At 46.4% G+C, this 25674-nt stretch overlaps 1 protein-coding gene across 1 annotated transcript in view; it reads right to left on the bottom strand.

The window, feature by feature from the left end:
* The window catches only part of LOC142254232 (bestrophin-4-like), a 69677-nt gene that overhangs the window by 25576 nt on the left and 18427 nt on the right, over window positions 1-25674 (bottom strand). Inside the window, exons 4-5 of the mRNA XM_075325233.1 lie at window positions 11855-12088; window positions 8598-8752 (exon numbers count right to left, since the gene is read on the bottom strand). Of these exons, the coding sequence (XP_075181348.1) occupies window positions 8598-8752; window positions 11855-12088 (389 nt within the window). The remainder of the gene's footprint in view (window positions 1-8597; window positions 8753-11854; window positions 12089-25674) is intronic.

Raw genomic sequence — 25674 nt, 5'->3', positions numbered from 1 at the left:
AATTGCCTCACCTCTTTCACGCTGGTGGGTCTTGGCCAATCCCTTATCACGGTTACTTTCTCGGGATCCGGTGCTACTCCTTCTGAACTTACAATGTGTCCCAGGTACTGTACCTTTGGCTTAAGAAGGTGACATTTGGATGGCTTGATCTTCATGCCATATTTGGACAAGGCTTCAAATACTTCTGCCAAGTCTTGTAGGTGTTGCTCATAAGTCTTGGAGTAGACTATTACGTCATCTAGGTACAGGAGGACGGTTTCAAAATTCTTGTGTCCTAGACAGCACTCCATCAGTCGCTGGAAGGTACCAGGTGCATTGCAGAGTCCGAACGGCATACAATTAAATCCACAGAGACCCATCGGTGTGGTGAATGCTGTTTTTTCCTTGTCTCTCTCCGCCACAGGGACCTGCCAATACCCACTCGTTAAGTCTAAGGTGGAAAAATAGTTAGCAGATCTTACTGCTGCTAATGATTCCTCTATTCTAGGTAGGGGGTACGCGTCTTTATGGGTAATGTGATTAATCTTCCGGTAGTCTACGCACATTCTCATGGTTCCGTCTTTCTTTTTAACCATCACTAGAGGGGTCGCCCAGGGGCTACAGCTGTCTCTTATTACCCCGGCTTGTTTCATATCCCTCAGCATATCTTTTGCACATTGGTAGTGAGCGGGCGGTACGGGTCTATATCTCTCTTTTATTGGCGGGTGGTTACCGGTGGGAATTGTGTGTTCTACCCCTTTGATCTGCCCAAAATCTAGCGGGTGTTTACTGAAGACTTGTTCATATTCTCTCACTAGCCTGTACACCCCTTGTTTTTGATGGGTAGGTGTTAAATCTGTTCCTACGTACAACTATTGACACCAATCCTCCAATTCTCCATGTGAACGATTGTCGTCCGCCTGGCATGACGGATCCAAGGGCTCAATGGCTGTGATGGCATTGTTGTCAATGGTATATAGTTTTGCCATAGTAGCATACCTTGGTAAAGTGACCTCTTCTTCTCCACAATTTAAAAGACGTATTGGCACCCTTCCCCGGTGTACCTCGACTACTCCCCTGGCTGTCAGTATAGTGGGCCTATTATCAGTGTATACGGGTTCTACCAAAGCCTGATAATCTCGCCCTTTTATGCCTATTGCGGCTCTGCACCATACCAGCATTTCGGTTTTAGGCGGAATTACAATAGGGGTTGGATCACTTACCCTCACACTGCCAATTTCTCCACCTGCAACTTCTACCTGTTGCTTTAACACCAAAGCTTTTATCTCTCTCTGTAGAATTCTTTGCTGGTCACATCTGGCAGTCTTGGCGAGTTGTTGTAAGACAGTAAGGACCTCGGAAAAACAATTTTCTATTACATTCATTCCTATCAATACAGTTGGTTCACGATCTCGCCGGTCAACATCAACAACAATAATACCTTGCTTCTGTAATTCTACCCTACCAATCTTGACAGTCATTTCCCTAAAACCTACTTGCGGTACTATCTCACCATTACTAGCCCATATACTCAATGCAACGTTAGATGGTCCTTTATCAATGTCTGTATCAGCCCAGTACCTCTTATAAAGGATATGCGGAATCGATGATATCTGGGAACCGGTGTCCAGCAGGGCGTTGAGGGGAATACCGTCCAGCACGATAGGGATAACGAGACGCTCTCCTACGTACTTGTCATGCCAGGGTGTTGGACCTTCAAAGTTCATTCCTGCGAAGCGGCCCGCCTTCCCAGGGGATCCTTGTTTAAAGCACATTCCCGGGCAAAGTGGCCTGGCTCCTTGCAACGACGGCAAATGGGCTGTCCATCCGGCTGGTAGCGGTCGCTGGGTCGTCCTCTCTGCGCTGGGTACCTCCTGGGCCTCATTCATGGAACATCCTCTTTGCTGGTCGCCAACTCGATCTTGGGTGTAGTCTGGGATCCACGCAACTCCTGAATTATTTTAGCCATTGAAGCAACGGTGTCTGTCAGGGCAGCAAGCTTTTGATGGAGAGCCTCATTGGTGTTAGGATCAAGAGATTTAGCAATAGCCCCTGACATGGCTGAGGTCACTGGCACTCCCTGCTGCTGAGGTGCCTCTGCAATAGTTTGAGACAAATCCAGATCCTGGGGCGCCTCTGCCTGCTGGAGACGAATGGCACTTTCCTTTAAGGCTGTGTGCACACGATGCGTTTTTTACCGCGGAAACGCTGCGTTTTGAACCGCAGCGTTTCAGTGGCAAATTGCATGCGTTCAGCTTTCCCAGCAAAGTGTATGGGAAAGCTGAAAAATCAGTGCACATGCTGCGTTTCTTTCCGCAGCGTTTTGGATGCCAAAAATCGGTGCGGAAAGAAAAGCAGCATGTCACTTCTTTTGTGCGTTGTGGCTGCGTTCTCTCCCCCATTGAAATCAATGATGTGGGGTCAGAACGCAGCTACACCGCATGGACCTGCTTTTTTGTTGCGGTCCGCGGCCTTTGTCGGCACGCCAGAACGCAGGCATTTACCTGGAAGTGAGGTCAAGAGGCTTCCTGTTGACCTCACTTCCTGGCAAAGCCCCCGGTGTCGCCAAAGTGCCCGCCCCGACCCCCGACCCCCCCCCCCCTCCCGAAAATCCAACATGGCCGCGCGCACAGTAGCGCACCGGCCGCCCTGCTCCTATGATTTCTGTCGCATGTGCAATAACACATGCGACAGAAAACTGTTCCCCAGGCCCTGCCCGTTCACCCCCTATTCCCCCCCCGGTGTCATACATACCTGTCCGGTCGCAGCGCTGATCCCCCGCGGCTCCCTCCTCCTTCACAGTGCACGCTGGCCGGTCACATGAGCAGAGCAGCTGACAGCCAGCACAGTGTTCAGTGTGAGCTGTGCTGGCTGCTCGCACTCTGCAGCTGTGACCCGGGGAGAGTGGGTGCAGATTTTTGCACCCACTCTCCTCAAATGGAGGGTCTGCCCTCCTAGAAAATGGGGGATACGTTTCCTGAACGTGCCCCCATATTCTAGAAGGTCCAGAGGCGACGTGGGACATCCATATGGATTTCTGCGGACCCATTTTTTTTTATTAAATTGGAGAACAAGGGAATGATTTGGGGAGTGTTTTTTCTAATAAAACATTTTTTGTTGTCTTTTTTTGCTTTTGTTTACTGTCAATTAGTTATGTCGGGTGTCTGATAGACGCCGTGACATCACTAATTGCTGGGCTTGATGCCAGGTGACATTACACATCTGGTATCAACCCCATTTATTACCCCGTTAGCCAACGCACCAGGGCGCGGGATGAGTTGGGGCGAAGCGCCAGGATTGGCGCATCTAATGGATGCGCCACTTCTGGGGCGGCTGCGACCTGCTATTTTTAGGCTGGGAAGAGTCCAATAACCATGGCTCTTCCCACCCTGAGAATACCAGACCCCAGCTGTCAGCTTCACCTTGGCTGGTGATCTAATTTGGGGGGACCCCACGTTATTTTTTTTTTTATTCTTTATTTATAAATAAAAAAAAAAACATGGGGAGCCCTCCAAATTGATCACCAGCCAAGATGAAGCTGCCAGCTGTGGTTTGCAGGCTACAGCTGTCTGCTTTACCCTGACTGGCTATCAAAAATAGGGGGGACCCCACGCCATTTTTTTCATTTTTTTTTATTGGATAAATACTAAGCTAGGCACCCTTTAGTGCCACATGAAAGGTACTAAAGGTGCCAGCTTAGAATATGCAGGCGGGGGTAGGACGTTCTATATATTTGACATCCCTTCATCCATTGACGCTTTTTAGGCTGTGTGTCCACAATCAGGGTTTGCAGCGTTATGGGCGCTGAGTGTTTTCCCTGCGTCCATAACGCTGCGTTGTGCAGTAGAAGCACAGTGGAAGGATTTTTGGAGATCCCATGCCCACTGTGCTTCTTTTCTCCGCAGCATAAACTGACCGGTAGCGTGGCTTCCCGAGCCTCAGCATGTCAATTTATGCTGCGGAGACGAGTGTTCTCTGCAGGTAGCATAGAGCTCCACAGCAGCCTGAACCCAAATCGTGGGCATGGGCAGCTGCAGGAAGGCTGACACTGTGTACTAGACGCCGTGTCGCTGGATCATGGCCACATAGCCTTAGGCCCCTTTCACACGTCAGTGATTCTGGGACGTTTGTGCTTTTTTTTAAACGTACCAGGATCACTGACATACGCAGACCCATTATAATGAATGGGTCTGCTCACACGTCAGTGATTTTTCACTGCACGTGTCTCCATGCGGCGTACCCGCGTGTGCGTGATTGCCGCACGGAGACATGTCCATTTTTTTCTAGCATCACTGATGTCCCACGGACCACGCAGTGGTGTGATCCGTGAAACACGTGCCAGAAAAAAACGTGCTTTTAAAATAAAAAACATTTTAACTCACCCGGCTCCAGCGATGTCCTCTGCAGCCCGTCCTCCCTGTTCCTTCTGTGCCGGCTCATTATTGTCGCGCATATTCATGATGCACGACACAGCCAACCCGGAAGTAGCTGCTGCGGGGGTCAGCGCCGGCCGGATGCTGCACCGCGGGAGCGATCAGCACCATGGAGAGCGGGAGCGGGTGCAGGTGAGTTAATCTCTAAGTGCAATCACGGGCCACGGAGAACGGAGCCCGGATTGCACTTAGACAACCCACGTGTACCGTGATTCACGGCACACGGAGGGACATGTGCGTGTTTTACACGCCAGTGAAAAACGTCAGTGTTTTTCACTGACATGTGAAGCGGGCCTAAAAGTGAGAATATTGTTGCTACAGCAACATTTTGGGTGAAGTAGCTGTGGATTCAAAATGCTTAATATACTCCTGAATAAAATCCTTGATGGGTGCAGATTCCAAAATGGGGTCACTTGTGGGGGTTTTCTGACGTATAGGTACCTAAGGGGCTTGGTGCGCGAAGTTTATTTCAACTTTTCCAAAATTCAAATGGTGCTCCTTCCATTCCAAACCCTCCCATTTATCCAAACAGAATGTGGAGAAGGAAATGACATCACAGGTTTTTTTTTCCAAAGGTCTGTGTTCAACCAACTTTATTATCACTGACAAGTCTTAAAAAACGCACCTAAAAAAACGCATGAAAAACGCATGAAAAACGCATGAAAAACGCATGCGTTTTCGATGCGTTGTTTCTCAAAAAGCATTGTTTACAATTCTCCCCTCTGCCAGAGGGTGCGTTTTTTTCCGCGCGGAAAAAAAAGCAACGTGTGCACATACCCTAACTGAGCAAATGTCAGTTCGGGATCCTTAAAGGCCAGCATGCTTAAATGCCCCCTGTGAGAAGGGGTTAAGAGTCCCTCAATAAATTGATCTTTCAATAGCTTATCTGCTCCTGTGGTAAAAACAGGTTCTGCTAATGTAAGTGCTTTCAGCGCCTCCTGTAGATTTAATGCAAAGTCTCTCACGCTCTCATTGGGTTTCTGTTTACAATTAAAGAATCTTGTTTTAGCCTTACAGCCGGCAGTGATTTCAAAAGCTGCTTTCAATCCGGCTATTATATGTTTAACAGTGTCTTTTGCATCTACTGGCCAGGCTGTGACTTCCCGCAGGGCACTGCCAGCTAATTGTCCCATAAGATGACCAACACGCTGAATCTCTGTCAGGGCAGGGTACATGTTGAAGTAGGCTTGCAGCTTCTCATTAAAGTTATCAAGAGTATTTGGCTTACCTTCATAGTGTGGTAGCCATGGGGCACCTGGAGTATAGGGCATCAGAAATGGCATAATGGGCGCTGCTCCTTGCGCCGCTGGGCTGCCAGACGCTCTATTCATATTTTGTCCTTCTGCTGCGGTCGCATCACCTGGTGCATCAGCATCTCCGTGGTGCGACATGTTGCGCCCCCTTAGTTAATCTGGACCCTTCCGGTCCTCTGCTCCCGTCGGGATGGCGCACAATAGTTCTGTGGTGCAGCAGGATTTATTTATTTATTTATTTTTTTTTGTCAGAGCTCAGGCTGTGGCGCAGTTCAAATAACACAGGCAGTTATAAGGTGATTACCTCAGAGGATGGCGGCCATTTTGTCCCCATGTCTTTCAATGGAAAAAAGTCAATTTCACTGGTTTTCAATGGGGAAAATAAATTTTCTTTAATAAAGTCAATATTTGATGTTTTTCACACAGTTTTTGACGAATTTTACTGGAAATCACAGCACACAATACCCAGTTTAGCTGGGCACGGTAGATCCTGTTCGTGACGTCAGTTTGTGTCGCCCAGGAGACCGGGGTACCCAGCACCGGATCGGGGGTCTATTTCTTGAGGGGAAGTCACGGGTGGCTCGACCCGGGCTGTGGTCTCAGGCGATGCACAGTGTAATGGGGGGTATTTACAGGGGATAAATAAAAGTTTATGAGTTTTTTGTGACGCCACCCGGAATAAATGTGGCTATTTATGGCCACCGCTGCCAGTAGCTGGCCGGGGATGATGATGTGGGGCAGCTGAGGTGGAAAGCCCTTTCCGGGTAGGGCTGTGGGTCCCAGGCGGGTGAGGTAAAAGTCAATGGTGGTTATAGATAATGGTATTGTGAGGAGACTTTAGGGGCGCAGACACTTACTTGATCAGCAATAGGTTTTTTCAGTTTCGATGGTCCCAATCCTGGATAGGTGGCTACTGCCCAAATGAGAGACTGAGGCACAGGCGACGTTTAACCGGTTTACTTCAACAAAAAACTGCATAACAACAAGTCCCGTCACCAGAGTCTGTATAAGGAGGACTATGTTACTCTGCCCTGCCAGGTCCTTGGCCTCCTTCTTTGCCCTGTCTGCGTGTGGCCCTGCTGCTGTTTCTGAACTGGCTGCCGGCCCAAACTGTCCCTCCTGGGTCCTAATTCAACAGGCAACTCGAGTCCTTTTCCCCTGCTTACCCCCTCTGGGAGTACCGCTGAACTCACTGGATGTTGCTGTGTCTGACCCTGGTGAAGCTTGAATCGCCTTCACTTCTCCTGGTTGCTGTATTGTGTGAAACTAATGCAGCCACGGATCCGGTGTCCGTATTTGCGCCTTTTCAGGGGTAGAGATTAATGGCTACCCGGTTCCTAAAATGTTCCTCTTCTCTGTCTCCTCTTCCTCAGACCAATGGCTTGGGCCTGGAAATTGTCAGTCTCTCCTAAGTACCTCAGAGCAATTTCTCTGTGACTGCTCCTTTGAGCGTCCCGGCTCCAACAGAAAAACTAAACTGTCAATTTTACCTCAGATCAGAATATCTCTAGGGGAGTCTCTTGAGCTCCCCCTTCTGGCCAGAGGTGGTAGTGCGGTGTCTGCTCTAGTGCTTGTATTGAGTAACTAATGATGGTTTTGCTGTGGCCAATACCCCTAGGGGTGCCACACACATCTTTCGCTTTCCCTTCAGCTCACATACAGCACCTCCTCAGGTCTCCAAGTTCACAGCCGAAGTCTTCATCATGTCTTGAGAACGCTTCCTGGTATTCCCAAAGAGTGTCTTCGAGAAGCTTTTGTTGCCCTGGAGTGAGGGTTTGGCAGTCCACTCCCATCAGAGACATGATCACTTGGCCATTCCATTCAGCTGTCGGGGTCTCTCTTTGTTGGACACCTATGGCATAAGTCCAGGCTGACCGCCTATCTGGCTGTAGCGTTAAACCCCTCCGCCGAAGGATTTCCCCATCAAGGACATATACTTCGGCCAGCAGTGTATTGCCAGGAATTGTTATTTCACTGTCTAGGACATTAATGCATCGTACAGGTGTGCATCTATTCTTTACGGTGACAAGAGCCCGAGGTATTATTGGTCGGGTCGATGCTTCCCCTTGAGTCACAGGCTCGATCAGGACCTCCAGCCCTTTCAGTCGTCTTTACACAAGCTCCGGAAGTGAGGCCCGAGAGAAGGCTCCGCCCCCTAGCCATGTGGACAGGGAGGAGAAACAAGTGACAATCTGATTTCTAATAAAAGTAATCATGATGTGTCTTTCATCTGCTGCACTGTTACCTCAGCCTATCACTGCATGTATTGTCTTCAACGTGGCCCATTTCTTGATGTCTTCAATGCTGAGAAATACAGGCAGATATTTAGCCATCATGCAATACTATCAGAGAAGTGTCTGGTTCTAAATTTATTTTACATCAAGTCAACACCCTCAAAGATACAGTCAATGGCATTAAGACCTATCTTCAGCGTAAAGAAGATCATGGAGTCCTGGAAGGGATTATTTTTTCCCCCACAGTGCCCTGGTCTCATCATCATCCACTCTGTCTGGGATTACATGAAGAGACAGAAGGATTTGCACAAACCTCATATACAGTAGATCTGTGGTCAGCTCTCCAAGATGTTTTGAACAACCTCCACCTCAAGTTCCTTCCAACTTGTGTGCAAGTGACAAGTGTCAAGAATTTATGCTGTTTTGAAGACAAAGGGCCACTTTTTCTTTTGTTCCTTTACTTTGCATTTTGTTAATTCATAAAAATAATTTATTTACACTTTTTTTTAAAGAAAAACTTTATTTTCTGCAATTTTTTATCACACCTGCCTAAACCTTTTGTAAAATACTATAGTACATCAAATACTTTAGCATTAGGTGAAATACATTTTCATCAAAAGAACCTTATATTTCCCTTAATACTAAAAACAAAAAAAATAAAAACATTTCTGTAATGGTGTACAAAATTCAGCATTTACCTTGAGGATGAGAGTCAACACAACACTGTCACGTATCCGCCCCTCGGTCCGGGCTGTTACTGCTAGGTTAGCAAACCAAACACATGGAATCCAGAATTTGTTGTGAGGAGAAGAAACCGCATCAAATTTCATATATTCAGTTGGTGTCATGAAGCCTGTGGTGGTTGAAAAGGAAAATTTTAAGAGCTGTAATTAACCCACCAGTGACTCAATGCAACCGAGATGTAGCCATACTTGGCAGTAAATAAGTGCATCCCTAAAGCTTGGAGCTCTATGCATCTTTTCTGTATGGTGCCACATTTTGGACTTTTGGACATAGCTACCCACTAAGTCAATGACCCTTTTTTATCATGCCTCTACCTCCCAGGTAATGGTGCACACCTGACTGAGAGTTTGAACCAGAGTAGGGGGACCAGCATCGGACTGGCTACCGGAGGAATCTCCAGTAATGCCAGGCCTGGATTCAGGTACCTGCATTGCACTTCGGAGCTGTCACCTGAGCTCCGGAGTGCAGCTGAGACTGTACTGCGAGTGCCGAGTGATTGATACCCCGGCGATTGTGGTTCAGTTCATGTCAGCTGCAGACAGACCGGGCTGATCTCCAGTGTTCTCACCTGAACTCCGGAGATCACTCCGACCTGTCTGCAGCTGTCATGAACTAAACCGCAATCGCTGTGGAATCAATCACTCAGCACTCACAGTACCGTCTCGGCTGCATGCCGGAGCTCAGGTGAGAGCTCCAGAGTGCAATGCAGGTACCTGAATCCAGGCCTTGCATTACTGGAGATTCCTCCGGTAGCCAGTCCGACACTGAGAGGGACACTGTTAGTCAGAACTCTGTTCTCTCAGATGATGGAAACAGGAGGAGCTTTAACTTTGTAACAAAAGGAGAAGTGCTGAAGCCCTGAAGTTGGCTGGATCCAGTGATCTGGCCAGATGCACAGCAGCGCTTACAAGCTTTATAGCAAAGATCTTGTAAGTGCTGTGGTCTTTGCCTAGGAGATCAGCTAACACAGATAGATTGAAGCAGTGTTTGGTAACCAAGACAATGAGCGCTCTACAATAATATTAAAAATCCTTCCATTCTAGAGAACAGAAAGGATTTTTCATAGCAAGTAAAGTGCAAAGTTGCTGCTGTTTCCAAGTGTACCGCCCCGGGGCGCTCAAATCCGGGCTCGTCAGTGGGTGGCTCGAGCGCCTCCGGACCCGCGGCCACGTCGCTCTGAAGAGATGCTGGCGCTATGTGGGGGGTTTGGTGGGGAGAGGTTCACGGCCGGGGTGGGGGGGGGCCGTGGTTTGTAGGATGAGTTTGTGACGCCACCCACGGGTTGTGGTGAATGTAGGCACCACCGCTGTCATTGACTAGGCTCCCGGGGGCGGTGTTGCGCAGCTTGGTGTTGACCCCTCCATGGGCAGGGGGTGAGGGGCCCGAGGGCAAGGAGGTGCGTGCGGGCGTGGCGATGTGGTGCGGTGCGCGGCCCGAAGGCACTGTTGTACTCACTATTACAGATACACCGGTGTCTCTGGTAAACCAAACAAGATGGTAGACGGTGCCCGCAGCCGGCTGTGTTTTGCCCCTTTTTCAGGTTGGTGGTCCCCGCCTTTCTCCTGCACCTCACTTTTAGTAGAATTGTGACTCCTATACCTCAGCAACAGTAGTCCGCTCCCCGACGTGGTGTGTGTCGGGAGAGCCCGTTTGCCCACAGACGCTGGCCCGTGGGATCGCTATGCCTGGCCGGTGGCTTTCTATCCCCCTCGTTGGGCTGTTGCCTTCAGTCGGGACTTGGGTGGGAAAGCACCTAAGGTCCAGACCCCAATCAGTTAATTTGACTCGGTCCAGTAGCTTCTGGTCCTCATTCTGGGTCTGAGTACCCCTCCTGGTGCTCCAGTTTCCAATCGGTTCCCCAGTTCGGTACCGGCGGGCCACTACCCGTCCCGGTCCCTTACGGTTCCACCGGCTGTAATCCCAGCTCCTGCAGGCGGCCACCACCATCTGCCTCCTGGCCACAGGGTATCCGGGCTACGACCCAGACCCCTGACAGACGTTTACTCCTTCTTCTTCTCTCCCTACTCCTCTCCTTTCCTCTCCCTAGCTCCTCTCCAACTCATCTGTGTGGTTTTTCCCCGCCTCTGGCCATCCGAATTCCTCGGTGCGCGTGGCCAACCGCCTGGCTCCACCCCCGGGTGTGAACGTCAGGACCAGAGAGGGGTGACTCAGGGTTTTAAGGTTGGCTGCTGGTACCTTTTTAGGGGCTGGTGTTTGTGTAGGGGCCTACCTGTGACTACCTGGCTAGTCCAGGGCATCACACAAGCACTTTGCAATTTTACTCATTTATTATTATGAGAAGAAACATTTAACCCACAAGTGAAACTTGACTTGATACTACAGAAAATAGCTACTGTTATATGGTTTTCTCAGTGTTTCATGCTTTAGGCAGGGGCGGATATATCATTGGTGCAACTACAGGGGCCCAAGAAGTAAGGAGGCCCATTACTACCTCCAAACCAGGCAAAATTGTGTATTTTGATGAATTCTTGGAGGGCAAAGGGCCCATATATTGTTCTTGCACAGGGGCCCTTTTTTGTCTGTGTTCGCTAGTGGATTTAGAGTTACCTTTGCTCCCAAAAAAATCGTTATCTGAGTGTCTTTTGCCCAATGGCATACTTGTTCTCATAATTAGTATGAAACAGATGACTGCTGGTTATGACTAAGAATCCTCATAGTCCAATTTTTTTCTTTATTTATTATGGGAACTTCCAGAATTTCAAAAGCTATAAGTTAGCACTAACATGTTGACTTGCCCCGTTAGCTGCTGACTAGTGTGTTTCTATTATTGACACTAGCTGTCGTTTTGTAGATCCTTAATGTGTTCTGAGCAGTTGGATGGCAATTTGGTGAAGTTTGGTGAAGTGTTTATTTTACTTTCCTGTATTTTATTACACAGCGCTATTAATTCCACAGCATTTGGACATAATTACCACTGTCCCCATTGGGGCCCACTATCTAAATTCCCTATCAGTATGTCTTTGGAGTGTGGGAGGAAACCCAAGCAGACCATACAAACTCCTTGCAGATGTTGTCTTTAGTGGGATTTGAACCCAGAACCCCAGCGCTGCAAACTCAGTGCTAACCACTAAGCCACCGTGCCACCCATGATTCCATGTATGACATTTCTAGAGGTTTCATGAAAAGTGAAATAAACTATAAAACTGTGTATGAGACAGAGTTAACCTACAGTTCACTGATTTTCACTTACCAGCATTAACAACGTGCTGCAGAGTGGGAAATCTTTTGTATACAGCTGTACTAATTGAGCGTAGAATAAGAACCCCAGAGAGACTAGCATAGCGCATAAGAGTCCGACGCATCATCCGTCCTCGTTCATCTGTGCCATGGAGATTACTGGACACCAAGCACATCAGGCGGTCTAACCATGGTACACTCTCATACTGGGCCCACCAACGAGAGACCACCAAAGTTACATAAAAACCTAACAGAAAATGAAGACAAAAGCAGAACTGACCTGGACTTAGGTGGAAACCAGAATGAGGCTCAGTCTCAAATCTAAATTATAGAAATATACATGGTAAATTATACATTCTGATGACATTTTAGAAATGGATAGTTTTAAGGGATTTTAGGGATTTTGCACCACTTCCCATTAATTGTCTACACAGGCAGATCACTATACAAGTGTATCTTCATAAATTAGAATATCATCAAAAAGTTAATTTATTTCAGTAATTCAATACAAAAAGGTAAACACATATAATATATAGAGTCATTACACACAGAGGGATCTATTTCAAGTGTTTATTTCCCTTAAAGATGATTATGGCTTACAGCCAATGAAAATCCAAAAGTCATTATCTCAAAAAATTAGAATGATTAAAATAAAACACCTGCAAAGGTTTCCTAAGTGTTTAAAATGGTCCCTTAATCTGGTTCAGTAGGCTACACAATCATGGGGAAGATTGCTGACTTTACAGGTGTCCAGAAGGCAGTCCATGACACACTGCACAATGAGGGTAAGCTACAAAAGGTCATTGCTAAAGAAGCTGGCTGTTCAGAGTGCTGTATCCAAGCATATTAATGGGAAGTTGAGTGGAAGGAAAAAGTGTGGTAGAAAAAGGTGCAAAAGCAACCGGATTAACCGTAGCCTTGATAGGATTGTTAAAAGGCCATTCAAATAGTTGGGGTAGATTCACATGGAGTGGACGCTGCTGGAGTCAGTGCTTCAAGAGCCACCACACACAGACATGTATCCAGGACATGGGCTACAATTGTTGCATTCCTTGTGTCAAGCCACTCATGACCAATAGACAACAACAGACGCGTCTTACCTGGGCCAGGGAGAAAAAGAACTGGACTCTTCCTCAGTGGTCCAAGGTGTTGTTTTCAGATGAAAGTCAATTTTGCATTTCATTTGGAAATCGCGGTCCCAGAGTCTGGAGGAAGAGTGGAAAGGCCATAATCCAAACTGCTTGAGGTCTAGTGTGAAGTTTCCACAATCAGTGATGGTTTGGGGAGCCATGTCATCTGCTGGTGTAGGTCCACTGGGTTTTATCAAGACCAAAGTCAGCGCAGCCGTCTACCAGGAAATTTTAGAGAACTTCATGCTTCCCTCTGCCGACAAGCTTTTTGGAGATGGAAATTTAATTTTCCAGCAGGACTTGGCACCTGTCCACACTGCCAAAAGTACAAATACCTGGTTTAATAACCACAGTATCACTGTGCTTGATTGACCAGCAAACTAGCCTGACCTAAACTCTATGGGGTATTGTCAAGAGGAAGATGAAGAGACACCAGACCCAACAATGCAGACAAAGAAAAGAGAGGCAGCACGATCTGAGAGTGGCATGCATCATATAAAAAGTGCAAATTCATGGATTTATTCCAACTGTACTATAATACAAAATTAGATTTTTTTAGCAAATAATTGATCAATTCTTTGAGCCACCCCTGCCACTTCATGGTAAATCTCAATAGGGGGGTCCTACTCTATATTATGTATTTCATGTGCCATGCGGCATCCTAGATAAATAAATTAAAAGCAGAACCATAATGCAGCACACATACCTGTAACCTATATATAACCGCTTATAAGGCAGCCCTGGTCCCAACGTGCGCAGCAGATGCCCCACACACCAGGACTATATCAGAACTGACCTTCACAGTGCCAAACCAGCAACTACAGTCATATGAAAATGTTTGGGCACCCCTATTAATGTTAACCTTTTTTCTTTATAACAATTTGAGGTTTTGCAACAGCTATTTCTGTTTCATATATCTAAGAACTGATGGACTGAGTAATATTTCTGTATTGAAATGAGGTTTATTGTACTAACAGAAAATGTGCAATCCGCATTTAAACAAAATTTGACAGGTGCAAAAGTATGGGCACCCTTATCAATTTCTTGATTTGAACACTCCTAACTACTTTTTACTCAAACAAGAAAGGACAAGATGTACGACCAATTTTACCATATTATTAGGACTGCACCCAATAGACATAAGCACAACCGGAGAGAAACAGGGGCAAAGCAGTCATGGGTCACACCAGGGACCACTGAGTCAATAATCAATATATCAACTTTTGCAAAAATATCAAAAATATTTATTTAAATATAGTGCATAGCAAAAGAAGTGACATTGAATACACATTACAAAAGACATAAATCCTAATCAGGCTAAAGCAGTGTCACAGATGAAAAACACGGATCCACAGACCATATGGGGGGTGCGAGTATACTTATATCATCAGAAGGCTCCTCAGAGTTATTTGTACGGAGGCCATAGTTGCCCATTATACACTAGCAAGGATCATATGCAATACAAGAGGCGTTACAGCACATGTCCAGGGTGACGGGCACAAATGAAATTCAGTTCCCATTACTCAGAGGGGCCAAAATCAATACGAGGAAAGCCGGCCAGGGAGTAAGTGAAAATTCACTAGAAGCACTCCCATCCAAGCACTCACCCATAGGTAGCCGTGGAGACCGAGGAAAACGTGCCCCGACGCGCACGTTTCGCTGACTTCTTCGGGGGGCCGAAGAAGTCAGCGAAACGTGCGCGTTGGGGCACGTTTTCCTCGGTCTCCACGGCTACCTATGGGTGAGTGCTTGGATGGGAGTGCTTCTAGTGAATTTTCACTTACTCCCTGGCCGGCTTTCCTCGTATTGATTTTGGCCCCTCTGAGTAATGGGAACTGAATTTCATTTGTGCCCGTCACCCTGGACATGTGCTGTAACGCCTCTTGTATTGCATATGATCCTTGCTAGTGTATAATGGGCAACTATGGCCTCCGTACAAATAACTCTGAGGAGCCTTCTGATGATATAAGTATACTCGCACCCCCCATATGGTCTGTGGATCCGTGTTTTTCATCTGTGACACTGCTTTAGCCTGATCAGGATTAATGTCTTTTGTAATGTGTATTCAATGTCACTTCTTTTGCTATGCACTATATTTAAATAAATATTTTTGATATTTTTGCAAAAGTTGATATATTGATTATTGACTCAGTGGTCCCTGGTGTGACCCATGACTGCTTTGCCCCTGTTCCTCTCCGGTTGTAACTACTTTTTACTGACTTACTAAAGCACTAAATTGGTTTTGTAACCTCATTGAGCTTTGAACTTCATAGGCAGATGTATCCAATCATGAGAAAAGGTATTTAAGGTGGCCACTTGCAAGTTGTTCTCCTATTTGAATCTCCTATGAAGAGTGGTATCATGGGCTCCTCAAAACAACTCTCAAATGATCTGAAAACAAAAATTATTCAACATAGTTGTTCAGGGGAAGGATACAAAATATTGTCTCAGAGATTTAAACTGTCAGTTTCCACTGTGAGGAACATAGTAAGGAAATGGAAGAACACAGGTACAGTTCTTGTTAAGCCCAGAAGTGGCAGGCCAAGAAAAATATCAGAAAGGCAGAGAAGAAGAATGGTGAGAACAGTCAAGGACAATCCACAGACCACCTCCAAAGACCTGCAGCATCATCTTGCTGCAGATGGTGTCAATGTGCATCGGTCAACAATAAAGCGCACGCTGCACAAGGAGAAGCTGTATGGGAGAGTGATGCGAAAGAAGCCGTTTCTGCAAGCACGTCACAAACAGAGTCGTCTGAGGTATGCAAAAGCAAATTTGGACAAGCCAGTTACATTTTGGAAGAAGGTCTTGTGGACTGATGAAACAAAGATTGAGTTGTTTGGTCATAGAAAAAGGCGTTATACATGGAGGCAAAAAAACACGGCATTCCAAGAAAAGCACTTGCTACCCACAGTAAAATTTGGTGGAGGTTCCATCATGCTTTGGGGCTGTGTGGCCAATGCCGGCATCGGGAATCTTGTTAAAGTTGAGGATCGAATGGATTCAACTCAGTATCAGCAGATTCTTGACAATAATGTGCAAGAATCAGTGACGAAGTTGAAGTTACGCAGGGGATGGATATTTCAGCAAGACAATGATCCAAAACACCGCTCCAAATCTACTCAGGCATTCATGCAGAGGAACAATTACAATGTTCTGGAATGACCATCCCAGTCCCCAGACCTGAATATCATTGAACATCTGTGGGATGATGTGAAGCGGCTGTCCATGCTCGGCCACCATCAAACTTAACTGAACTGGAATTGTTTTGTAAACAGGAATGGTCAAATATACCTTCATCCAGGATCCAGGAACTCATTAAAAGCTACAGGAAGCCACTAGAGGCTGTTATTTTTGCAAAAGGAGGATCTACAAAATATTAATGTCACTTTTATGTTGAGGTGCCCATACTTTTGCACCGGTCAAATTTTGTTTAAATGCGTATTGCACATTTTCTGTTAGTACAATAAACCTCATTTCAATACAGAAATATTACTCAGTCCATCAGTTATTAGATATATGAAACTGAAATAGCTGTTGCAAAAAACGAAATTGTTATAAAGAAAAAAGTTTAACATTAATAATGGTGCCCAAACATTTTCATATGACTATAAAAATCAAGACGGATCAGATCCAAGTATGGTGCTTAATTAGCATTGCCTGTGGAAAAGGGGTAAGGCAGCTGAATGTGAACAGCTACCTACAAGAGGAATATATTGCAAACCAAAGTCAGCCACTAGACTAATGTAGCATAACTACAACCAAAGAAAAGAGAGCCAGTACGATCTGAGAGTGGCATGTATCATATCAACAGTGCAATTTCACAGATTTATTCCAACTGTACTATAATACAAAATGAGATTTTTAGCAAATAATTGATTAATTCTTTGAGCCACCTCTGCCACTTGACGGCAAATCACAATAGAGGGGTCCTAGTCTATATTATATATTTCATGTGCCATGCGGCATCCTAGATAAATTAAAAGCAGAACCATATTGCAGCACACATACCTATAACCTCTTTCATGAGGCAATGCAATGCAGACGAGCTGAAGGCTGATATCAAAACAACCGGGGCTTCTATAACACCTCAGCAGTGCCACATCGCCTCCATGCCACGCCGCATTGATGCAGGTAAAATATATCTTTGTACCGTGTTAGCCAGTAGAGATAAAAAATTGTTTAAAAGAACTGAAGTCCTCAGTGGTTGATACCTTTTAATGGCTAACTGAAAAGATGGTAATAATTGCAAGCTTTCGAGACTACTCAGGTCTCTTCTTCAGGCATGGTATAACACAAAATCTGAAGAGTCACATATTTATACACAACAGGACATAGAACAGTGCAGTAAAGAAAAAAAAAGAAAAAAAACAAAACAAAACAAGTTACATGAAACAGAACTATCACTATGGCAGGGGGGCAAGCTGTTGTGGCCATAAATATTGCTGCAGTTCAGTGTGAAAGTTTTATTGTCCTCTGATAAGGGTCTGGTCCGGGCTGTGACACGCTCGAATGGTCAGAAGAGCACATCTCTTAACTGATGTAAAAAGACATGAATCCATGAGACACATTCATTCCTGCTCTGAATGTGTCAAAGGTCATCATAGGTTTGTACTCCCATAGTCTCCTATCTCTCTGGGACTTGAAATTCCCTTTCAGTACCAGCAATTTCATGTCCATGATGCTGTGGTCTGGGTTACAAAAATGTTTGGCCACAGGTAGATCTATTCTTTTTTCCTTAATTGTGTGGCGGTGAGAATTCATCCTTGTCCTGAGCTGTTGTCCGGTCTCCCCTACATATAGACATTTGGTACATGTAATTAAGTACACCAAACTTGTTGTTTTTTTTTTCATTTTTTTTTCTTTACTGCACTATACTATGTCCTGTTGGTATAAATATGTGACTCTTCAGATTTTGTGTTATACCATGCCTGACGCATTGATGCAGTAATTCATGAAAAAGGAGCCCAGACCAAGTATTGAGGCATTTACTGTACAGACTTTTCAGTAGGCGCCAACATTTCTGAGTCTGAATTTTTTCAGTTGGTCTTATATAATATTTACATTTTCTGAGATAATGACTTTTGGGTTTTTCTTTGGCTATAAGCCATAATCATCAATATTAACAGAAAAAAACACTTGAAATAGATCCCTCTGTGTGTAATGACTCGATAGAATATATAGGAATAGATTACTCTATATAATATATATGTTTCCCTTTTTATATTGAATTACTAAAATAAATTTACTTTTTGATGATATTCTAATTTATTGAGATGCACTTGTATGCGTATAAATGGGGCTGTGCTGTTGTGCCTAAGTGTAGTACCACCATCCTTATATTATACTGATAGATGAGAGTACTAGGGGCCAGACTCTACTAATCAAACATTCACAGCCTCTACTAAGGATAAATTAGTAAGTCCTGGAAATCCGCTTCAATCTTATTTTACTTCGAATCTCAAGATGGAACTAAGATTTCCATTTTTTTTACAAATAAATTAATTTTCTCCTGTGCTCAGTTTTTCCCCTTGTTAAGTAGAGCAGTTTGTATGAATCATTAAGTGAGAGAAGAAATGTGACAATGCCAATGAGCACTATTCTGGTTCACCAATGTAATTGTTGTTTTTCAAATATTGTAATCTGTTAACGAACCATGACGTACACATTTTCACCACAAATTTTGTGCAGTGTCTGTATAGCGGGCTCAGCAGCTGAGCCTATTTCATACTGTGGAGACGCTGGCTGTGTCACACAGGCAGCACCTGCCTGTAACAGCAGCGACTGGAACTATCTTCAAATGCTACTGCTTAACTATTTAAATGAGGCTGCCAATCACTGACAATGGCATTTAAATAGCTTACCTTTATATACTAGCTCTTATAAGTGCCCCCACGACGCGATTGCAGGAGGCCAATGGATTACTTTGGTAACCAGGTGCCAATTAAAGGCCCTTATGGCTGCCATCATAGTCATCCTGTGAAGTACAGCCTTGGGCTGGCCTTCATAGGAGACTATCAGTTACACTATATACTGCATTATTAGACTAGATGGTATGAGCAATCAAACTACCACAGGTTACAGTCCTTAAAAGAGACTAAAAAGTAAAGTAAAAATGTAAAAAATATATTGTAAACAATTTAAAAAGTTTAATCCCATTTTGTCATGTTCAAAAATTAAAAATAATGTAGAAAAAAAAAGATGCTGGTTAAAATTAAATTAATTAAAAATATAGAAATATTTAAACTACATTCAATGCCAAAAAGAAAAAAATAAATTGAAAATGCCAGAATTACCATTTTTTGGTCACCGCACTTTCCTCGAAAAATTAAATTAAAAGTTGTCAAAATGTGATATGTATTCCAGCATGGTACAAATTAAAATGTCAGTTTGGTACATAAAAAGCAATCCAGCAAACTGGTCCATTGACGGAAAAATAAGAAAGTTATGGATGCCAGAAAATGGTGACACAATTAGAGATGAGTGAACTCGTGGAAGTTATCTAAAGTTTTGACTGGACCCGAACTTGACCTGAACTTCATTGGAAGTCACTGATTGGCAGTCCTGGTCTCTGCTCACATACCGCCAGCCATAAACAGAACACTTCCGGGAGAGGGTGGGCGGAGCTTTTCCTCCAATAACGCTGATTTTAGCACCAGTGTGAGCCATTCAAACACTGCAAGTGGCTCACAGTGGGCTGAGTATTGAGCGTACCCGAGCACAGCGATGCTCGCTCGATTGGTTTGCATATGTAAAGCACACGAAGTCTGAACTTGAACACTGATTTTTTTGTAAAGTCTGTATTTGGGCTTGTTCATCTCTAAATACAATATCTAATATATTTAAGGGCCTACCAGCTGGCCAGACACATACCATAATGATTGGTTTTATAAACCATCCCACCAGCAAAAAAGGGGAGGAACAGGGTGGGACAGAATTCAGTTATTTACACCAAACAATTATTTACCTCTGACCACAGCCAAAATATCCCAACCAGACAGATCCCGTGTTCTGAACATGAAATTCTTAGCTTTGGTCGACATTTTGTTATATGTATGAGGGAGCTTTGATAATGCTATAAAGGGCCTGTTGGTTGATATACCTCTTCATAGACCTTTTGGTACTTAAGTTAAAGGGATTCTGTCACCAGGTTTTTTTCCTGATGAGCTGTGGCCACCACCAGTGATCCCGTATAAATAGCATTCTAATATGCTGAAAATAAGACCCCAGGCCACTGTGTAGAATATAAAAAACACTTTTATTATACTCACCTAGAGGGCGGTCCAGTCCGATGGGTGTCGCTGCTCTCCGGTTCGGCACCTCCTCTCTGTGGCGATCGCTGTCTTCCTTCTTCTGAGACCTGTGTGCATGACGCGTCCTTCCTCATCCACACTATCCGGCATTGAGGTCCGGCACAGGTGCACTTTGATCTGAGCTGTTCAGGGCAGATCAAAGTATTGTAGTGCGCATGCGCGGACGGTCTTTAACTTTTCCTCGTGCCTGCGTATTACGGTACTTTGATCTGCCCTCAACAAGGCAGATCAAAGTGCGACTGCGCAGGACCGCAATACCGACCTGGGCTGGATAGAAGGAGGATGGAGATCAAAGCAGAGACGAGGCGCCGGACTGGAGAGCAGCGACGCTCATTTGACCGGACCGCCTCCCAGGTGAGTATGATAAAAGTGTTTTTTACGTTCTACACAGCGGCCTGGGCTCTTATATACAGTATTCTAGAGTGCTGTATATAAGGGCTCAATAGTGGTAGCTTTTAGTCACCAAATCTGGTAACAGGTTCCCTTTAAGTGCTTTTATTGTCCTACCTGATGCGTAACAGCACATTATTTTTTACTAGAATCATGATAGTAAATATACAAAACTATCACTCTGGACTTGTAAATATTCTTTCTTGCAGGACGGCATTGTTGAACATAGCTAAGAACTTTTAATCTGATTATAAACTTGCTTAAACCTCTCATGCATGTGTAGGCAGCAGTGTTTACTGATGGCCATAGTTCACTTACGCAACTTTTTAATTACTACTACATGTGTGATGAGCATACTGGGGTGGTGGGGTAAGGGTAAGATCAAAATCTATGGAAAGGCAATAATCGGATCTTGGGGATTACTTATAATCTTGTACAACTAAATAAGTGAGTACTGTTTACAGTCCGCATATGTAACAGGCAGCTTGAGTATTGTCAAGTGTTTACCTCTAGAGGAAAGATTTTTTCATTTCTAAGATTCAACAATTTGTGAGCAACTTCACGTGTTAAGTTTTCCATGAAAGGGATCATCTAATTTTCTTTCTTCTGAAGTGCATCACTCCTCTGCTTACGGGCTTCCTACTTGCTGAGGTAAGAGGCGTGCTGTCCTGAAGATGGACAGTTCAGACGTGTGGCATAGTTGCTCCACTGAACAGGGCGTTCTCCAAGGATGTAAGCAAAGCAGCACCTGACCAGCTTTGGAGCCACAAATAGGTGCAAACATGCTTTCCTTGCCTTGGAAACCGACTACATGTGGTAGACTCCAGTGGTGTTCGGTAATGAGTACTAAACTATAAAATTAAAAGTCCCTCCTTTTTTAGGAACAGAGAAGAGTTTGTAATGAGGTAAATTGCAAAATTTCTTATTTTACAAGTACTTGTCAAATTTCCAATTCAAGAAGTTAAGATGACTCCACTGATTGTGTGGCGCCCTGGGCAAGCCAGGACGTCACAAGCACTACACCAACACATTTACACTCCCGGTCAGGCACACCTAAGTCAGACAAAAACCCTTGTTGCCTCCCTCCAGGGGCTGATGTCCACACCAGGGGGTCGGCCAGGCGGTTGGTCCCGCCCACCGAGGAGTTCACAGTCCTGGAGGCGGGAAAAGAGCGGAGATAGAGTTTGGAAGTGAAAGAGAGAGGAGAGTGAGGTGGTAAAGGAGCAGACAGAAAGTGGTCCGGGTGTGTGGCCCGGACGGAACAGCAAGGTTAGCAGACGGTGGTGACCGTCTGCAGGAGAAGCCTATTGGAGCTAACCGTAAGGACCGTGGACAGGCGGTGGCCCGGCGGTACCGGACCGGTACACAAAGAGAAGCCAGCACCATCCGGCAAGGGCTTACGGACCCCGACAAGGCTAGGAGTCGCCGTGCAATTTGTCAAATCCGTTAGCGAAGGGAACCTCCTGGGTTTCCCAGCAGCCAAGTCCCGACAGAAGGCAACAGTCCAACCGTTAGAGGGAAACACATTCACCGCCAAGGCTAACGTTCCCAGGGCCAGAGCCTGCGGGCAAAAGGGGCTCCTTCAGCAACCTTCAAGCTGGGGAGCGGGCTACCGGTGGGAAAGGCAGTCACCATCAACCTGCCAAGAGGAGAAACACCACAGCCGTCTGTGGGACCCATCCATCCAGCCGTTTGTTTTACCGGAGACTCTGTGTTACTGGCTGAGTGAGTACCACCGTGCCGTGCGGCACAGCGCTGCCCCCGCGACCCTGCACCTCACCAGGCCCCGTAACACGCCTGTCATCCATCCCTACCCACCTCACCGGGCCCCGGGACAACCAACCCCCTACCCACGGAGGGGAGAACTAACATCCGGGCTGCTCCCTGTCATCGCTCCCGGGATCCCCGTCCAGAGCAGCGGTGGTGTCACCAATCTCACCACAACCGTGGGTGGCGTCACGGACAATATCAAATCCCCACATCAATTCCCCCCTTTCACTCACGGGCGAGGAACGCCGCTCGAGTCCCCGGGATCCGGCCCACCGCTCGAGCCACCACCGAGCATCAGCAACAGCAGCAGCCGGACCCGAGCAGTGGGAGAGCGTAGCGTCCCCTCCTCCGCCCGCAACAATTGTTTTTGGCTTTACAGACTATAAGATTATTGCAATTAAGACAAGTAATTAATTTCCTATCTTATTACATTGAAGGAAGGTAATAAGCAAGTGTTTAAAAAATTGATGGCTAACATTAAGATAACGGGGGTCTGACTATAGGATCAGTACAGGTCATATTTTTAAGGGGCTACCACTGCAGCTTCGTCATTGTTTCTATCAGGTTTTACACTAGGGACAGGTACCAAGGCATGTAGGGGCAAAGATTAGGGAAAGGACACAGTCACTCTAGGTATGGGAAAGTACCAAGCAAAGGGCAAAAGGGAAGGGAAGTGACACCCTGTGTCTAGGGAAGGGGGAGATGGTGACCCCTGACCAAATCTACCGCTGGGCCCTTGCTTCCCTCACCACCCTAGATAGGTTCCGCACCAATGCACCGAGCCGGATACCTGACCCTGGCTGACCCTGAAATGGGTAGGGAGCAGATGGGGGTGAGTGCTTTGTCAACCCTACTAAGCTCTAAAGAAGACACATGGAAAACAAATTGAGAAAGTAAGGCTGCTTTCACACTACGTTTTTTTAGCATCCGTCATGAACGTTTTTTTGCTGCAAAAGCGGATCCTGTTTTTGCAAAGAAAAACGCATGCAAACGCACGTGTAATTTTGCAGGCTCCTGTCACTTTAAGATTATGGGCGGGCATTGGAGTCATGTGATCGGGAGTGAGGGGAACTGAACGTGAAAGACTGGGAGCCGACATTTGACAGCTGCGGAGGCTTGTAACCAAGGTAAACATCAGGTAACTTGCTTGGATACCCGATATTTACATTGGTTACAAGCGTCTGCAGCTGCTAGGAGCCGGATCCCTGCACACGTAACCAAGGGATGTGTACCGCCCTGAGAGGGGCTCGGCTGCTCCCTCGCCGGGCCGAGCCGCTTGAGGTCCAGAGTCGGGTTGTCGGTGGCTCGAGCGCCTCCGGACCGGGGGCCACGTCGCTCTGTTAAGGGGAGGCAGTGGTGTGGGACGAGGTTCGCAGCCGGGGGCCGCGTTGTCGTCGTACGGGTCGTGACGCCACCCACGGGTCGTGGTGACGGGATGCACCACCGCTGCAGCTGGAGTGAAGGGGGCTCCCGGGAACGGTGTTGCAGCCGCAGCCTATATGTTAGCCCCTCCGTGGGTAGGGGCGGTGTGTCCCGGGGCCCGGTGGGATGGGCAACGGTGTTGTTGTCGGGGTGCAGGGTGCCGTGCTGCAGTGCAGTGTCATGCCCGGATGGCACTGGTGTACTCACGATTAATTCACACTCAGAGTCACTGGTAAACCAAAGTTCGGGTATGGTCGGGTCCCGCAGCCGGCTGCTTGAGTCCCTAGTGAGGTTGATGGTGGCCCCTTTCCCTTGCACCTCTTGTTGTGGTTTTCAGCTCCCCAGCCTGGACAGTGGTAGCCCGCTCCCCGGCGTTTAGCTGCCGGAGGAGCCCTCGGTTGCCCGCAGGCGCTGGCCCGTCAGATGTTTGGCCCTTGGCGGTGGCTCTCACCCGGTATCGATGGGCTTTTGCCTTCTTTCGGGACTTTGGGTGAGGATGAACCCGTGAGGTCCAGACTGCAATCAGTTAATTTGCCTAAACTCAGTGGCTTCTAAGCTAGGACGGGGTCTGAGTACCCGGTTTCTGGTGCTCCGGTAAACGGTTGACTCCCCGGTTCAGGGCCGGCGGGCTCCAACCCTGGCCCGGTCCCTACGGTTCCGCCGGTTGCTGTACCAGTACTCCTGCAGGCGACCACCACCGTCTGCCTGCCTGACGTTACGGGGATCCCAGGCTCCAATCCGGGTCCCTGACAGTTTCACTCCTCTACACCTCCTGTCACTGTCACTCTACAACTCAATCTCAACTCAAACTGAACTGTATTTCCTGCCTCAGGACAGTAGTCTTCTCGGTAGGCGTGCCTTTCCTCTTGACTCCGCCCACCTGGTGTGTCCTACTGGCCCTGAGGGAGGCATCAGGTCTCCCTTTCGGGTGGCGGGTGTGTGCTCACAAGGGATGGGGGTGTGTGTGTAATGTGGTAGGTGTTGTTACCTGTGACCCCTGGGATCCAGGGCATCACATAAACATTGGGTAACTTGCTTGGATACCCGATATTTACATTGGTTACGAGCGTCTGCAGCTGCTAGGAGCAGGGCTGCCTGCTCCCTGCACACGTAACCAAGATAAACATCGGGTAACTAAGCCCGTGGCTACCCGATATTTACCTTGGTTACAAGCGTCCTCCGCTTTCAGGTGGGGGAGAGAGGAGAGAGAGGCAGGGGGAGAGAGAGACTGATCACATTAGGCTGGTTTCTGGGCATGCTCAGTAGAGCAAGCAGGATCCTGTCTATCAACATGCCAGCGTTCACATACGTTTGCGTGCTGTTTAGTCAGGATCCAGCCATTTGCAGTATTTGGACGCAGCTCAAAAACGCTACAAGTAGCGTTTTTGAAAAAAGTTAAAAAACTGCAAGTCACTGGATCCTTACTATAACGCATGCAAACGCAGGTGAACGCATGTTGATGCGAGTCCATTGCAAATGCTTTGAAATGAAAACGCATTTGCACTGGATCCGTTTTTGAGTTAAAAAAACGTTCATGACGCATGTTAAAAAAACGTAGTGTGAAAGCAGCCTAACGAGTAACTTATCTCCACATGACTCAGGAAGAGGAACTGCAACAACCACAAAGATTCTCCAAAAGGATACAATCTGACTGCTTGCACTGAAAACTTGTTAACCTTAACAAGGTTATTAGACCTTACACCAAGGGAAGTGCTGATGAAAAACACCTGAAAAAGGTGAGGTACTCTGCAGGGTACTAAAGGGAAAGTGATTAAAACAAAGCAGAGGAGATACACAGCATACCAAAT

Source organism: Anomaloglossus baeobatrachus, chromosome 10 (genome assembly GCF_048569485.1).
Source record: "Anomaloglossus baeobatrachus isolate aAnoBae1 chromosome 10, aAnoBae1.hap1, whole genome shotgun sequence".
NCBI lineage: Eukaryota > Metazoa > Chordata > Amphibia > Anura > Aromobatidae > Anomaloglossus > Anomaloglossus baeobatrachus.
Note: the sequence above shows the minus strand (reverse complement) of the source record. Positions and strands in the feature narration are given on the sequence as shown.